Source organism: Alnus glutinosa, chromosome 7 (assembly GCF_958979055.1).
Source record: "Alnus glutinosa chromosome 7, dhAlnGlut1.1, whole genome shotgun sequence".
Taxonomy (NCBI): Eukaryota; Viridiplantae; Streptophyta; class Magnoliopsida; order Fagales; family Betulaceae; genus Alnus; species Alnus glutinosa.
The window spans coordinates 7,286,644-7,303,419 of NC_084892.1; the positions used below are offsets into that span (position 1 = coordinate 7,286,644).

The following is a 16,776-nucleotide window of genomic DNA, read 5'->3' on the forward strand; positions in this document are numbered from 1 at the left end:
CAAAAAACAGAATAAGCGTCATAATACACGGCACACCCAAAAAAAGGACCAGTTATACATACATTCACATAAGTGATACTCATTTGGGCATATTATCAAATAGTTGGGGTACGGTTCACTTACCTTCTGTGCATCATATATAAAACACCCAAAGAAGCGCCTCCCAAAATTTGCAGTCGTCAAAGAGGTTCTTAATGGAGATCAAAGGCCGCATTTGCACGTTAGTGCATCCACACCCAAATCAGCTTTCACAGACGACATTGAAGAGGACAACCATGACGGTGATTGCAAACCCTAAACAGTCAAATTTGGAGAACTTTCAGTATGAAACAAGATATGAAACTATGGTGTAAAAAAATTACCGTTATTCAACCTTATTTGCATGGGTTTGATCATATTTGGCTTCCATTCCACTAGCGACTTCTCCTTCTTATAACTTTTTTTCTTTTCTAAGCATCCTTCCCCAAGAGTTGACGATGGGCTTCAATCTTCAGTTTTATGCTTAAAACTCTTGTCGTGCGTGTTGGGGATGACGTGTAAAGTCAAAAATCAAAACGTTATCATTTTTACTATGATTTATATGTGTCTACATGGACAAATATTGACTCACCCAGACGAAAGTTAAAAAAATAGATGGAAAAATGATGAAATGATTATTTTTAAATTTGCGAAAAAGTTAAACATCAAATACTTATTTTCAAAAGGTGAAATCAAATTCAAATGGTGCTTTGACTCATGAATTTATTAAACATTTGCCCTTTTTTTTTCTTTGGCCCAAACCCATTACCGACTTCTTGAAGACCAACGTGAGTAGCGAGCAAAAACCTTCACTTTCTCAAAAACTTACTGGAAAGGAAAGTTGAAACTAGCGATTCGCTCATTTCCCGAGGAAAATATTTTCCGGGAAAATGCAGGCACCCGGCGACATTCGCAACCTCCCCATCGACATCACGTTTTCTCGTCTCGGAGGTAACCAAACGTGCACTCCCATCCACACCTTCAATTCCGTAGTTGTGGCCACTTTTTTTTTTTTTAGCCCTGCCCTTTTGATGTTTGGATGGTAAACACGATTTGAATTTGGTGAATCTCATTTTCGATTGAAGAATGGTTGGCCGATCGGAAGCGAATACCGGCAGATTGGCGAAAACGTTTGGCGGCGATAAGGGCTCGGATTTCGAAGGAGTTCTCGACGCTGCCCAAGGATATCGATCCCTATTTCCAAACCCTAGACTCTGAAGGTTGGCTTCTTTTTTTTTGTATTTCAGATGCCAAATTATGTTGTTGATCATTATGAACTTTATGTGAGAGTTAGAATTTATTATACTGTGTTTGGTTACGGAGAAAATTGAAGGATGAGAGTTCGATGTTTATGTTGTTTTCGTTTTTGGAAAATGGAGAAGAGTAAAAGTAGTGTGTGGTGTTAGGGTCGCCTAAGCTGACACTAAAAAGGCTGTATAGGTACTGGTCTCAGCTCATAGGACCTATCCTTACTTGGCGAAATTGCTGATTTTGGATTAGTTATACTAAGACTTGCAATTTGGTTGGAATTTATTTTCCTATTTTTTTTTGTCAGAATAGCTAATCCAGTAGCCTCTGTTTGGTTGTGGAAAAACTTGCTGGGGAAGAAAATTAATGGAATTAGTTCAAAATGTTCTGAAAGATATATTCCTTTGACAAATTGGATAGACTGAACTGGATCTGTGCAGCAGACTCAAAACAATAGAAACTAGATTATAGATAAAAATCTGAACACCATGCCATCATCTTATAGACATGGTCAAGTTAATTATATAATTCGTATTATTGACCCGTCAGGTGCAGCCTAGTGGTTGAAGGACGGGCTTGGGACTTGCCGTAGACTCAGACATCCTGGATTCGATTCCGCATTAGGAGTTCCCTTTGTTTCTTGCTACACGGTGACGTGTAGGGTCGTGTATCCGGGGTTTACTCTCCAGAAGTGTGTCCGAAGGGCCCTGCCTTGATAAGGTTCCACACCATTAAAAAAAATATATATATATAATTCAGATTGCCTTCGAAGGGGCAATGGCAGATTTATTGACCCTATGGATTCCAAGAACCAAAATTATAATTCATATTTTGCAAAAACAAAACTACCCTTATCCATCCAACTTACACCCCATTTGCAATGTCTCCCGAAACTTTAAAAATTTATAATTGACCCCCTTTAACTCCCTAGCCATTTCACTTAGCTCCCTCCGTTAGAATTTTCTGTTAAATTCGACAGAAAATGAGTCACATGTTGTACGCATGGCTTAAATTGTCCATTATACCCCCTGACAGACATGTGAAAATACAACAATGTCCTTAGATTAGGAAAAAAAAAAAAGGGACAACCTTTGGTTTATGGCCATGGAGACCCACGACCAATCTGACAGTCTCCTTCCACAATGTTTATTTATTTATTTTTATCTACATGGGCACGTGAGAGCCTGGTAATTTGAGAGGGTCAATTGGCGCTTTTTAAAGTTTGGGGGGACGTTACAAATAGGATGGAAGTTGGAGGGGGTAAGTGTAGTTTCCCCTTTGCAGAATAACTACTTTTCATCACTCTGTTTTTCAATTAAGTTATATGTGCTATTTTCAATTTTTTATTTTTTATTTTATTTTAATTTTAAATTTTAAATTTTTTAGTTCTATGCATTTTTGTTTGTTGTTGTTAGTACTTAATTTATGAATAATGCTATTTATTAGAGTCTATAATGTGGGTCTTCATATCCATTGGGGTGCAGGGTAGTGGTCAAAGGGCAGGCTTGGGATGAGCCGTAAACTCGGACATTTTATGTTCGATTCTGCACTAAGAGTTTCCCTTGATTACTTGATACACGGTTCTAGCAGGTGGGGTCATGTATTCGTGGTTTACTCCTCAGGGGTGGGTCCGAAGGGCCCGGCCTTTTCGAGGTTCCACGTCACAGAATAATAATATTAATAATAATAATGTGGGTCTTCATGAAATATTGAGCTATAATTCTAATACTAATGTTAGCCTGAGACATATCTGCAATGTGGAGCTGTAGAGTTCAAAGGTTTCACATAGTTTACATGCGGATTTTTTTTATTCAATTTCCATTGGAAGCATATGGGGTTAGATGCTAGTGTGCTGTGTTGTTTATTATTACCATTTTTCATGGTTGTATGATGATTAGCATACTGTTTTCAGGGATTGGTTACTTAGAGTCCAAACAAATATATGATGTTCTTCTAAAGTCAACTCCAGAAAGCCGGAACATATTTGGCCGGCTATCAGGTGCCGCTGTAAGACAGTCATCTCTCTCTCTCTCTCTCTCTCTCTCTCTCTCTCTCTCTCTCTCTCTCTGGGTGGGCGGGCGGGCATGGGTGTGTCTGTTTTAAACTATTTATTAGGTAGTGAAATGTATCTTAGGATTTGGCAGGGTGCTTGGGAGGCGATTGTGCATGCTTTTGAGAAGGATCATATTTACCTTGGTGAGGCTGCTCAAATAATGGTTCAAAACGTAAACTATGAAATGTATGTATGCACTCTTGCAGTTTCCCTCTTGTTAACAAAAAGCTTGTAAATTATACATTTAATGATTATGTGGTTTATAGTATTGATTACTTCTTTTTCAAATATGAAGACCATATCAGAAAAAGCAGGTGCAAAAGATTCAGCAACAAATATCAGAGCTAGAGCGCAGGGAAGCTGATATAAAAAGAAATTCAGCTCTATCAGCAGCTAAGTATGTTGAGGCCTGTCAAGAGCTTGGATTGCAGGTTATGATAGTGGGCCACTTCACTGATATTTTGCCAAGAGGTTGGTGTATGTTTTTGCTTAGAAATCAATACATAAAACTGGTAATTGTTCAATCTTGCAGGGAAAAAATGTGAGGTTAGAACTTTTGGAGACGGCAAAATCACTCCCAAACACATTCAGCAAGATTTTGGAAGTTATAGATAGTGATTCTACATCACGGGCTATGGAGTACTACTCAAACTTTGTGAGGGATGCTCACACAGAGAAGGATGTAAGGCAATAATTGTGTTTTGATTTGTCTCATGATGATTGCTAGATGGATCATGTGTAAATTGAGATTGTAAATGTGTTTGCAGAAATCTGTATTGATTGTGTTACCTAACTTGAGGGACATTCGTGAACATCCCCCGTCTTTGCATGTTTCTCTGGGGTCTGAGATTGTTGACTCTGTTGATACTCAATCAGGCTATAATGAGCCAGACCTTGTGAGAGGGGATGTGGACGTAGCTGCAGAAAACATTGACTGGGATATTTCAGTTGACAGTTCTCAGATTGATTGGGATATTGGCACTGTGGAGGACACAGATGATAATGGCAATGGTTTGGGTCCTTATGAAATGATTAATGCCAGTGACGTCTTACAGAACACTTCACCAAATGAAGCTTTGGAATCTGATCGAACCTCGTTAGATAAAGAGGAATGTGGTCTACACCCAGAGATTCCTGTATCAGAGATATCTTGGGATGTTAGCGTTGAGACTCCTCAAGTTGATGTGATTGATGATGTCATCTTGCCAAATTTAGGACTTGACAATCAGACGTCTGTTCCTGATACTTCATCTCAAACGCCAAAACTGAAGGAAGAGAGGAGCAAGCTTTTGGAGACAGAGTACAGAAATAAGATTCTTGATGATCTGAATGAGGTATGTGCTAATTATTGTATTTTTGTAGATGAGTCGCTTATGTGTATCCAATGCTTCTTTGTGTTTTTCCTTTACTTCTATAGGAAAAACAGTGATCCAGCCTTAAATGATATATTAGTTTGGTGTTGCTCTCATATGATCCAAGCATTTTTAGGTCGAGGATTGATGTTTAATATTAACATAATGTTATCAGGTCAAAGCGTTTCTAAATCAACGATTGACAGAGTTGAAGAATGAAGAAACTTTGTCCTTGCAACATCAAGTCCAGGCAATTGCTCCCTTTGTACTTCAGCAGTATACTCCTGATGCCATTGAGACCATACTGTCTGATATCTCTACAGCCATTTCCCTGCTGACTAATAGGAAAACAAGGGACTTGATCATGATCCTAAACTCTAAAAGGTGCTAGTAGATATATTAAACTGCATTGTTCCTTGCACAGCAAACTTTTATTACATATGGTTTGCAACAGCACTAAAAGCAGAAGTAATGAGTTAAGTTATTTGGCATTCTCACCTTTAGCTCATCTCTTGTATACAGAAATGTAGATGTAGCATCATGTGTTATTAATTATTAGTTTTATCTGGTATATACATAGAGGATCGAGATCTGTGCAGTACCTCTAATCTGGGCCTTTCATTTTAAATTAATGGCCCAAAATCTACCACACCATCTAGCAGATGAAAAAAAGAAAAAAGAAAAATTGCATCTCATTTCAGCCACCTCTCCGCCCATTGCCACATCTCCCTTTGCTCCTCTACCTCCTCCCCAACACTGTCAAGCTCCTATACTACTACCTCCCTTCAGCGGCCTCATTCGCTTAGCTTCTTGGAGACGCTCCCGCTTGTAAAGTTGCTTGAAGTGCTTCTTCAGATCGAGATTAGTCTTGCACTTGCAGCCTCAGACCCCGCACACGGTCAGAGGACATGGCTAGGCCCTTGCGCTCCAACATGTCCAATTACTTGCGCTTGTGCCATTCCTCTACCACCCACTACAGCAAGTGGATGAATGTGTGGCGGTCCACATAGGCCGAGACGTCGATCATGTCACCAAGTCATCGGGCCACCTGTTTCAATGCCATGGTCACCTCGTATGGTAGGCCACACGGGGGTTTGTTATTCAGGTCTCATAGGACCACCACCTTTTTCTGCTTCGGCGCGTACACGCCATGCTTGTTCTTGAATCTTGACCATGTCGATTTCAGAGGCTGCGGCGGATACTACGCCATTGGAGGCATAGTTTGTGGTTTGGCATCAACGAGGAATTTTGCTCGTGGATTTGATTGGATAATTGAGGAAGGGAGATTAATAGGAAGGGAAGGAAGTTCTTTGACCATTTGGGGGTGGCCAAACCAGCATTGTGGCCATAGAGGGTCGTTTGACCACCTCGTGTGACAGGACTATGATGAAGGAGGTGGTAGGATAGGAGCTCGACGGTGGTGGGGAGCTAGCAGAGGAGCAGATGAAGAGGCGGCAATGAGGTGGCTGAATTTTTTTTATATCTCCTAGATGATGTGGCAGATTTTGGCCTTTCATTTAAAATGAACGGCCCATAATATACTTACATGAACTACTTTATGGGATGTAATTGGTGTATTAGAATGGTAATTTTTTTGTCAATTACTGCATTAGTGTTTGTCAGTTGAAAATATCTTCTTGGTGCCATAAATATATATATATATATATATTCCTGTTCCTAATCTTATCCAGACATACTATCTGCTTCTGTCTGTTGACGATTTCATTAGTCACTAGCCTGATTTAGATGGACTGTGACAGTTTGCTGAATAGTTTCATTCCTCTTAAGCTGTGTTAGTATATTGGTATTATAGTATAAGTAGCCATTGCTTCAATTTTAAAATGTTAAGAAATAAAGTTTGGATGCTAATTAACTCTGGAGGCGGCTTGGATTTCAGATTTTTAGACAGACTAGTAACTACATTGGAAGAAAAGAAGCATCACGAAGTCAAGTTGAAAGAGGGATTGAAGGACTTGGCTGCCAGACGTATGGAGCTGCACAATTCATTAGCCTCTTCTTGGCCGAAGCAAGTGAGTTCTCGTTTGATTCAAGGAATAATGCTTGTCGTTCCAGATGAAAGTATTTATACTGTCATACAAGCGTTTTCTTTAGCGTACTTTACACTGAATCACTGTATAAAAGTACATAAACTATACGCTGGTAATTGATACCCAAATACAAAATATTGAGTATTAGAAAAGATACTCAAATGTGCTCATTTCAATTTCTGGTGAAGAAGTCCACTATTTTCCCCTAGTTACAGGTAATTGATTTATCAATACGAAATATTTACACTTGTTTCCATTTCAGGAAGCAGCTCTTACAAAAACCAGGAAGCTGAAGAACTTATGTGAAAGTACACTTTCGTCCATGTTTGATGGAAGACCCGTTAATATTATTGGTGAGATCAATACTCTTTTGACTAGTGGCCTTGGGGCTTGAACATTTGAGATGCATGCCTTTAGCAACAAGGAAACCTTCAGTGAGGAACTAAATAGCAGAATTTTTTTTATTATTTTTTAACAAAAAAAGGATAGCAGAATAAGTGGCATTGGTTTTAGCATGAGCCTTTCTTTCACTTTCTGTCTTTCTTTGGATCTTTTTAATGTAAATCTCACAGTTAAATCATTTACATTTGAACAAGTTTGTGTCCATTATAATGTTCACAAAAGATACGTTGTTGGAAATATGCAATTTCGTTAATTATTTCTCAGATGGCTGGTTTAACGGCCTATAATTGAACGAGATATAACAATCGAGATATTTTGATTTCGAATTCTGTTTGCTGCTCTTTTCTTCATGTTTTTTTTTTTTTTTTCAATAGAATTTAATTAATTGTTATACTCTTGTTCTACTTTCTATGAAGCATTCATTTAAGAGTAATGCTATACTGCTACCATCCTTTTATCTCTCAAAGCTGATCTTTTATCTTCTTTTATCTCTTAAAGGTGATATGGCTTTTGAAATTACCAATGAATCAAAATTTAATATTGATCTATTCCAAATTTAATAGTGATTTTTAAAGCCAAATTAGCTTTGAGATGATAAAAGGGGATAACAGGATAATAATAGCTCATATGTAGAGGGGGCTTACATGATATGATGACTTTGCACTGTTTTTCCATGGTGTATTTCTATCTTTTTACTAGATAAAATTCACTTCTAAAAGTGGGTGCTAGGGTGTGAACGTGTGACACATAGAAAGTAGAAATGGTCAGAAGCGCCACTTCCTTACCAAAAACCTACAAGCTGCCTTATAAGTTTAACCTCAAAAGCATATAGATCGGGACTCCCTGTAATTTGCTGGCCGAATCGCAAGCAATTTGAGCTGCCCCATAGAGAGGGCAGGTGCAGGGCTCACGGTCACCTGCTTTGGGTTGGTGGGCCTGAAACCTTGGGTTGCCTGGGTTAAATGAATGTTGTATTTGTCCTTTTTGTGAAGGCCGGTTGAATTACCTCATCGAATTGCAGGCAATCCACATCGCAATTGAAAGATGATAGGTCTGGAACTAGTCTAGTACGGTGACTACGGATGATACCCAAGACCTAGTCAAAAAATACAAGGTCTACAATCACCAAGGCCCGGAAAATAGACACAAGAACCCAAGAGGACTCATGAAACCTAATAAAAGGTTTTTCTCTTCTCTCCCTCAAGTATGCTTTCTCATATACCAAAAACATACGAGAGCTTCCTCTCATAGAAGTTCTCTCTTCTCACTCCCCCATGGCAAGACACTAACTTGGGCGTCAGAGTGCCTTCAGTCTCATGACCGGAGTCTTTTGGAATATGGTTGCTGTCCGGTGAAATATTGCTTTATTTTGAACCCAAAATCAAGTTAAAGAAGATTTATTTTGAACCCTCAGCATTGCAGGATCGAATCAAACGGTGATCCTATTCTGAAAACTCGCAGTACATGAATGAGAGCTGTACAAATGGAATCTAGATCAAGATGCTAACTATGGGAGTATTTCAATGGGAGCAATCAACCAAATTTACAAAAACATGCTGAACAATCAAGTTGATTGTAGAGCGCCTATGGCAATAACGTTAAACATCTTGATCTTTTGAAGATGAAAACTTCCTTTTTTGAAGCTCATAGTCTCCCTGGTTATCATCATTGGCCTTGCTGTCCTCTCTTCTTTTTGGCTCATCTTCAGCCCCAGCAACGTCAAGTTCTTCGTCACGTAAATTCAGTCTTTGAACTGGTATCAGTGGTCAAGGCCAGGGGATGAATAGGTCAATTCAGGTGAGCCTATGAAGCGGGTGTAGGTTGAACGGAAAGACTTTTCCTCCTCTTCATTACCATCTACTGTGCCACCTTTTGCCATGCTGAGCTTTTCTAACAGAGAGTTAAGTGACTCCACAACCTCGGACATTGGAGGTCGGAATTCCTTCACAGGCTGTATGTTCAAGACCCAGCCACACCCACAAACACACAAAATGATGGATAACATATTCAGTTATGCTGATCAACATATTTAGATTTATCTTCATATAGATTTTAATCTGTTTACAAGAAACTTAAATGAAAATAATTTTTATAAAGCTTTATAATCAAATTTAATACAATTTACATATAAAATCAAACTTCATGCCATAACTTCTAAATTTAATATCACTGCGTCCTTATCAAGTAAAAAAGGTCCAGTTTGTAATATATTTATATTCGAAAATGAAGCAGTTAATATATATATATGAGAGAGAGAGAGATGCATAATAAAATCAGATAGCTAAATACTACAAACTTCATTTTCGAAAGACATCTAACTAGGCCATTCAAATCAGTTCAAGTTGCTTCCAAGGTGTATAAGAGGTACTACCTGTATGCAGAGGGAGAGAATATCAGCAAAACGGGAGAGAGCCTTGGAGGATATTGTTCGTTTGATGCCTGGATCAACCATCTCTTCCAAACTCTCACTGTCATGAAGCCGACATGAAGCCCAATTCACCAGAGATTGCTCTTCCCTCGGTCTTGAACTATGTTAGATTAGCAGAACATATTCCTAATCAAGAAAGGCAACGAGAATGTAGGGAAATAAAGAAAATGAGCACGAACCATACTTATCAAATGGTTTCCTTCCTGTCAATAACTCCAAAAGCAGCACACCAAAGGTATAGATGTCACTCTTTGTGTTATCAAATCCTGGTTGGTCATGTTCATGTGCAATGTAGCCAGTGTCACAAATGGCAATTTCAGAAGCCTGTTTTCATCAATAAGTAATGACAATGTATGAGTCTCTATTCATTATAGATCTTTGCATCTACAAAGGTTCCTTGACACGTTTATTTGTTTTAGGCTGTCTTTGCCTTTTCAGGTTGCAATGAAGTCTAAGCGGCTTTCTCCCAAGGGACTTGTGGAAAGAAACTCAGTGCCCAGAAAATGATTTTTATTTTTCTAATACTATAATATATGTTTAAGAATTTTTTGGGACCATGTCATTTTAAAATATTGCTTGAGGACATATTTATCCAAATATTCAAAGAGAGAGAGAAAGTGCATGTGGGTATGTTTGTCCATTTGTTTTCTGCTAATTTTCTCAGAAGTCACGAGCCTTGTGCAATAATGAGGTGACCTATGACTTATCAGTGGCCTAATATTTTAGTTTATAAGCAACTATCTTGTGATATCAAAGGAAAATGTTAAGAATGATAACAAAATTTAGCAAAGAACCTCTTACAGCAATTCTTAATTGCAACATGCATGAAACCAATTCTTAGGAGTACTTACCTTAATTTTAACTCTATTACTTGTTAGTGGTCTCAAAACAGCTAGCCCACAGTCACAGAGACGAGGCACGAGTTCTTCATCAAGTAAGACGTTGGCAGCCTTCAAGTTGCTATGAGCAATAGGAGGCGAGAATTTGGAGTGCAAATAGCTGAAAACATCATTTGCAAAATGAAGGCAGTCAAAATCCAGAGAGGAAAAAAAGAACTTGGGATTACTCCTTTTGCCCCACATGAAAGGCATTATTTACCAGGGAGTTGACACCTATACAGTTCGCAGTATTCTCTAGCTATATAGAAATTGGAACCTAACTCAAATTACAAAAGGCAATGGTGCAAATATAGAACGCTTTCACAAAATGATTTCATAATTATCCTAACAGTAATGGGTGTTTGGCATCCAAAGATCCATCTTCAAGTTGTGGACTAGAAACTAGAAAATATGAATGTGTTGCAGGAATAATATAAGAAACTTACTCCAAAGCCCGAGCAACACCAAGGGCAATCCGGAGACGGAGGCCCCATGATAGAGACTTGTATGCTTCATTGTGCAGAGCATCGTCAAGAGACAAGTTTCTGACATGCTCGTACACAAGAAGATGCTGCCCATGCTCTATACAATAGCCAAGAAGTGTGACAATGTTTGGGTGCCTCAAACGGGAAGCAGTCCAAATAACATCCATGAATTGTTCTTCTTCAGTCAAAGAAAGGGCAATCAGGTTGATGTTTTTCACAGCCAAAACCTGCAAAAAATCAGTCAAAAGAATCTCATAACTAGTCGTAAGTTCGAAGGTTAATGTAAGATGCAAAAATCTATCTATGGTAAGTGCAGGCCGTACTTGGCCATCTGGAAATTCAGCTTTGTAAACAGAACCAAGAGATCCCTCTCCGAGAAGATTCTCTTCGCTGAAGCTGTTTGTAGCTGATTGAAGCTCTGCCACAGTATAAAGTTTTGTTCTTGCTGGGAGTCTGCATCTCTTAGAGAAACTTCTTCTTCTGGACTTTTTCTCGATCCTGGCATGGTAAACAGGAGGTATCCGCCTTGGACGATGAACGTGTTGAGAGCTCAAAGACAACCTCTGTGGCGTTTCTCCTTGTGCAGTTGAACTGTCTATTGTCAAGGAAAAACAAAGGAAACGGGAAAAAGGCCATTAATAAATTAATCCATGAGACAAGCATGCTTGATACCCAAGAAGAAGCCCTGCAGTAAAAGAAATGAATTGAAACCCATCCAAATTGGAATCCATTTTCGTGCCAACAGTCCTGACAAGCTTTCTGCCATTAGCGAAAATGTAAACGCTTGAAACTTTGGTCTCAAATAGAAACTCCATTTCTGAGAAAGTATATCACATGACAACAGGATATAAATTTAAATGAGAGAAGATGAAAAAAATGAACCAACGACTCCATTGATATGAATTAGGGGCTCCAACGTTCTCAAACTCTAAAATATTTCAAGGAAAAATAAAATTGACAAGCAATACAAGAACATTGTCTACTCATTCTATAGAGAAACTTCAAGTTTTCAGCTTGCACAAATTGAGTCATAACAGTCTTCTCATTCTAATACAGAAGGATATTGGTATACATGGAACACCACTTGAAGTGGAAATATACTAGTAGTACTATGAAATTCCACATGCAATTGAACTATAGAAGTTCGTCCTCTTTTCACTAATTAATGGAAGAGTATACATTTGATGCCAGTAAGTTAAAATTCAAATTTGATACTGAAGGGGATCGTTTGTATAACGTCAATCCTTAACTTGTAAAATTATACAAATCAGGTGATGCATTTATTAATGCCAATTTACCAATTGTACCTATATAGATTATACTGTAGATGATTAAATGTTTAGTTTACCTCTGGCTGTACTGACAGGAAGAGAGTGCGGCGAGCTATTGCCACTTCCCGACTGCTTAAGATTCTGTGCACGGGATCGGTTAATGCGGATCACAATGAAAAGTGCCGCACATGTTGCCACCATAGTTACTCCACCAACCAGAAAAGCTATTCCTCCAGGAGTCAGCATTTTCTTCTTGTGTCCGCTTTCTTTGTGAGAGGGATAGTTCTCAACGGCACTTGACTGAGTTGTAGGAGGGGCACCAATATTTTGGTCAATGGGCACAGTTTCCAAGGGGAAATCCCAGGGTGGAGTGATGTCCAGTACATGGAACCTGTTCCCCCAAATCCTAATAGAGGTAAAGAGGAGAATTAATGAATGCATAACTCCATTTCGTACATAATGCAGGCAAATGAAAGGTAGACATGATCACTTACCATAAATTTGGTATTGATTGAAAATGCTTTGGGATAATGCCACTAAAACAATTATCTTGGATGTTCCTGACAACAGAGACGAGTAAGCAAGCAATCAAAGAAATGGATCATTATGAGTTGCGAAGTGCAGGAAAAGCAACTATTGAGAAACCTACAGGTCAGTTAGTGGAAGCTCAGCCAGGTAGGTGACCGATCCAGTGAAGTTGTTATTCTGCAAGAACCTGCAGATACACCCCACAAAACATATAAACCAACATGACAAAAATAATTGCAGAAAGACAATGTTCCAACTATAAGATAGAACATTAACCAAGTGAGAATGTTAAGCAAAAAACTTACAGTCCAGTAAGATTTGTCAAAGATCCAAATGAACTTGGAAGATCACCAGTAAAATTATTGTATGACAGATCCCTGTTGAAATGAGCATCTCAATCTGATTACCATTCTCTCCACTGACAAAACACTTCAGTTTGGCATATTCAGAAAGATTTTTTTTTGGGGGGGCGGGGTGGTTTGTGAAATAAAAAAATTGTCCTTCTTGTGCTTCCCGCCAATTTGAAATATACCAAGTTGCTTGGTTCCGGTTTACTCAATTAACATTAACTTCGTTAGAATTCATCAACAAACTAACAAGACAGTATACCAAGAAAGAAGTTTCAGGATTGTTCATCATTTTCTTTTAGCAGAAACCCAAGTTCAATTGTAACTGAACTTGTTTCTATTGAATATTATAAGTTGCAAGTTCCTTACTTTCTCTTCATTTCAAACGTCCATCCAAAAAAAAAAAAAAAAAACAGAATTAGGTGAAGAACACATACAACACTCTGAGATTCTGTAAGCCAGTAAACACATCGCCAATTGGTCCAGATAACAAATTGTGGCTTAGATTTCTGTAAGAACAAAAAAAATGAAGGGTTTATGACTGAATAATCCTAAAACAAAGACAAGCCAGTAAAATAGGCACTCAGGGGAAAGGCAATTCACATATGTCGGAGATATTTCATGGTCGGCAAAGAGTGGGGAATACTTTGGTGCAGATAATTGTTTGCCAGATTTCTGCATTCATGAAAAATTAGAAGAATAAGCAAACATTTAAATTTAAACGAACACATACTCACAACATGCAAAACAGGGACCTTACATATGAGTGGCATTGGGGGGTAAGCTATATGGAATTTCACCCAGAATGTAATTGGAGCTAACATCCCTAAAGAAGAAACCAGATTAAAGAATTAAATAAACAGTACAGCTTCAGTAAATGCTTTTATAGCTAAATATTTTTTTATAAGTAAATATAACAAAGCATAATCACTTACAGGTGCTTCAAGTAATGCAGATTATTGAGCTGGCCTCCAAGATACCCAGTGAGGTTAAGTTCTTGAATTTTACTGCAAAGGGTAAGAAACAAGTTGGTTTTGAGCATTTTGGCAACGTGGTATTATAATAGAAATAGTTCACAAGCTAGGTGCATTACAGGTAAATAACAGATGACTGAAAACATGACACTCCTGTCCATGATTCCTCGCAAGGATCCCCACCATCCACTCTCCATCCCTTCAGCTCTGGTGGGTAGTTCAGGGACCTGTACAAGTCTTGAAGAGCAGTGACTGCAAGGTAGAAAAATAAACTTGATAAGCAGAGCAATATCTAAAATGGTGACCACGCTAATGGGCTCATTTATTATTATTTTTTTAATCCGATTATCTACCTATTAGTATATGTGACCAAGCACACAAATGGTGATCATGTACTTTTTTATAACAACCTCTTTTTTTCTTTTTTAAAAGAGAGAGAGAGAGAGAGAGAGAGAGAGAGAAGAAAAGAAAAGAAAAGAAAGACACGAAACAAAACAAAATCCTTGGATTGGGTGGATCCCAATCTTTGAACTCAGTCAATACACAACTACTGAGTGAAGCCAAAACAACAGTAGTTTATCCCTAAAGATAATATTTGTCACCTGAGGAAAATAGCCAATTAAATCCTAGCATCACCAATGTCAATCACATATCGTGTGGACCCGACCCTGGGTTCTACATGATTTATGGTCAAGCTTAAGTACACGGGATAAACGCCTAGAAAATAACGGCCGTAACTGACGTGGACCCAACAGCGGTTCCGTTATTCCCCCGCCAAAAGGGAAAATTAAGCTTCACAAACTTTTCGTTTGGTTGCTGAGAAACCAAGGAAAAGAAAACAAAATGGAAGTATGAATCTTGTATTTTGCTACGATTTTGCTTCAAGCCTTCAATCAGTGAAAAATTTAAGGGTAACAGTTTTTTTGTTTAATTCTCATTCACTTTCACTGCTTATCACCAAAATACCTAAACTATATCAATTTTCATATAAAAGAACTCCATAGGACGCAAGAAAATCAATACCAAAATGAAGAAAATAAATTATCAGAGCTACCGTCGAGTGGATTGGTGAATGCCCAAGCCTTTGAAGCCAGAATTGCCGAGAAGATCATTACCGCAAGACACAACTGTGGATACTGTTTGGCCATTTTGTCAGGAGAATCAGACTAGTCAGGTAATCTCTGTGCTTTCCTGAAAAACATAGAGACAGTTGTTACATAAACAGTAAATTTAAAAAGAAAAATACGTAACAAGTGCCGTTGTTTGGTTTCCGAGAAAAATGGCAGAAAGAACTGTGATTCACATGTATAGTTTGCTTAATTTTTGTTTCTTTTTCTAGAAAATCAATTCTGTGAGTCCAAACGGAGCACAGAGTACTGATCAAGAACCACTCCGTACACATTGACTAAACACAACCAAGAACGCATTTTTCAAGAGAAATTAAGGAAACTAAAGATAAAGAACGTAATAAAAAGTCGGAAAATGAGATTATCTTCCACCCTCCAAATCAAAGGAAACTGAAACTATCTTCGACCTTTTACTTTGATGTGCTTCGCAAGAAAACTGATATAGAAATTCATGTTCACAAAAAAAAATGAAAAAATAAAAGAGTAGGGTTTGGATGTACTTCTGAGGAAGCTAATTCTCTGTGTTTCAGAGCGAGAGAGAGAGAGGGGGCTTGGAATGTTTGCTGTGGCCCTGTGGGGTTTTTTTTCTCTTTTCTACAGAGGGACTGATTCGAAGGCGGTGGTGATGACGGTGAATCTCTGCTGAGCTGGCCTCCACGTCGGCAAATTCAGTTAGTCGTCGTCGCCCCTTTTCTTTTCTTTTTTTTGGGGGAGGGGGACTTGAGGGTCATTTAGTAGCGAAATCCCATGCTTTCGCGCCCATTTCAAATATCAATTAAGATTACTTAAAAGTTAAATCTATAAAAATAAAAAATAAAATAAAATTAATTAATTAAGATTACTTAAAATAAATTAATTAATTAAGATCATGAAAAAACTTTTGGAAGCATATTCTCCGTTTCATTTGAAACACATAGAATTTATTTTATAGTTATAATTTAAAGCTTGTGTATTTAATAATATATATGAAGTTAATATTTACATATTTTTTTAAAAAAAAAAATTATATAAAATTATATATATTGTTATATGTACAAATTTTAAATCTTTAATTTCATTTGAAATTGAGAATATTCTTGTTCATTTTTTTGTCACATTTGCTTATGAAAATTCAATATTTTCCTCGCATTCATATTTTCATGAATGAGAATCTAAACTTTCAAGAATGTAACTAAATTCACGTTTGGAAACGATTAAGAATTTAATAAAAATATTAAATTTACTTTTAGGTATCTTATAAAAATTAGGGAAAAGTATACATACTCTGTTCAAATTACCATTTAATTGTCAATATCTCTTAAAACTACCAATTATGTCAATGTCCCCCATAAACTACTAAAAAATGTCAATGCCTCAAATCCAATGATGATCTATTAGTGATCTATCTTAAATCTAATAGTGATATATCACAAATCTAAAAGTGATTTTAAAAGCCACATCAACTTTAAGAGGATAAAAAGTAGTTCCTAGCATTACTCTATGTACATGATACAATAACTTAAGAACAAAAGAATATATAAATAGAGAGGATTTATTTAAAGATATAAAATTTATTTTGTTGCATTTAACGGTATATTTAGTGTCATGTCATTCAAAAAGTTTAAATAACATGGTCAC

The 16,776-nt window shown here is 37.5% G+C and overlaps 2 protein-coding genes across 3 annotated transcripts; one reads left to right on the plus strand and one right to left on the minus strand.

Moving 5' to 3' along the window:
• Nucleotides 1-808: 808 nt before the first annotated feature.
• On the plus strand, nucleotides 809-7,447 carry LOC133873889 (CDK5RAP3-like protein). 2 transcript variants are annotated; one of them, XM_062311682.1, is made up of 10 exons: nucleotides 809-969; nucleotides 1,104-1,238; nucleotides 3,179-3,273; nucleotides 3,411-3,505; nucleotides 3,615-3,759; nucleotides 3,852-4,001; nucleotides 4,087-4,653; nucleotides 4,847-5,055; nucleotides 6,569-6,701; nucleotides 6,982-7,447. In XM_062311682.1, exons 1-10 carry the CDS (start codon nucleotides 909-911, stop codon nucleotides 7,111-7,113), a joined length of 1,722 nt encoding a protein of 573 aa, XP_062167666.1. In that variant the 5' UTR covers nucleotides 809-908; the 3' UTR covers nucleotides 7,114-7,447. The 2 variants fall into 2 exon arrangements, with proteins under 2 accessions (XP_062167666.1, XP_062167667.1); XM_062311683.1 differs by having other exon boundaries at nucleotides 810-969; nucleotides 3,615-3,750.
• Nucleotides 7,448-8,848: 1,401 nt separating this feature from the next.
• Nucleotides 8,849-15,180, minus strand: LOC133874205 (protein STRUBBELIG-RECEPTOR FAMILY 2). Its single transcript, XM_062312069.1, has 16 exons — nucleotides 15,087-15,180; nucleotides 14,152-14,284; nucleotides 13,994-14,065; nucleotides 13,819-13,884; nucleotides 13,662-13,733; nucleotides 13,496-13,567; nucleotides 13,017-13,088; nucleotides 12,833-12,898; nucleotides 12,678-12,743; nucleotides 12,273-12,589; nucleotides 11,236-11,486; nucleotides 10,874-11,139; nucleotides 10,413-10,548; nucleotides 9,734-9,873; nucleotides 9,493-9,649; nucleotides 8,849-9,072 (listed from the first exon to the last, which is right to left on the minus strand). The coding sequence occupies exons 1-16, from the start codon at nucleotides 15,178-15,180 to the stop codon at nucleotides 8,881-8,883; spliced, it is 2,172 nt and encodes a 723-aa protein (XP_062168053.1). The 3' UTR covers nucleotides 8,849-8,880.
• Between the last annotated feature and the right edge of the window lie 1,596 nt (nucleotides 15,181-16,776).

Coding starts and splice junctions, on each gene's coding strand:
- LOC133873889 (XM_062311682.1), top strand. CDS start 909: ATGCAGGCACCCGGCGACATTCGCAACCTCCCCATCGACATCACGTTT. Junction 970..1,103: donor CACGTTTTCTCGTCTCGGAG/GTAACCAAACGT, acceptor TTTCGATTGAAG/AATGGTTGGCCGATCGGAAG. Junction 5,056..6,568: donor ATGATCCTAAACTCTAAAAG/GTGCTAGTAGAT, acceptor CTTGGATTTCAG/ATTTTTAGACAGACTAGTAA.
- LOC133874205 (XM_062312069.1), bottom strand. CDS start 15,180: ATGGCCAAACAGTATCCACAGTTGTGTCTTGCGGTAATGATCTTCTCG. Junction 12,590..12,677: donor CAATCAATACCAAATTTATG/GTAAGTGATCAT, acceptor TACCTCTATTAG/GATTTGGGGGAACAGGTTCC. Junction 9,650..9,733: donor GGAAGGAAACCATTTGATAA/GTATGGTTCGTG, acceptor AATCTAACATAG/TTCAAGACCGAGGGAAGAGC.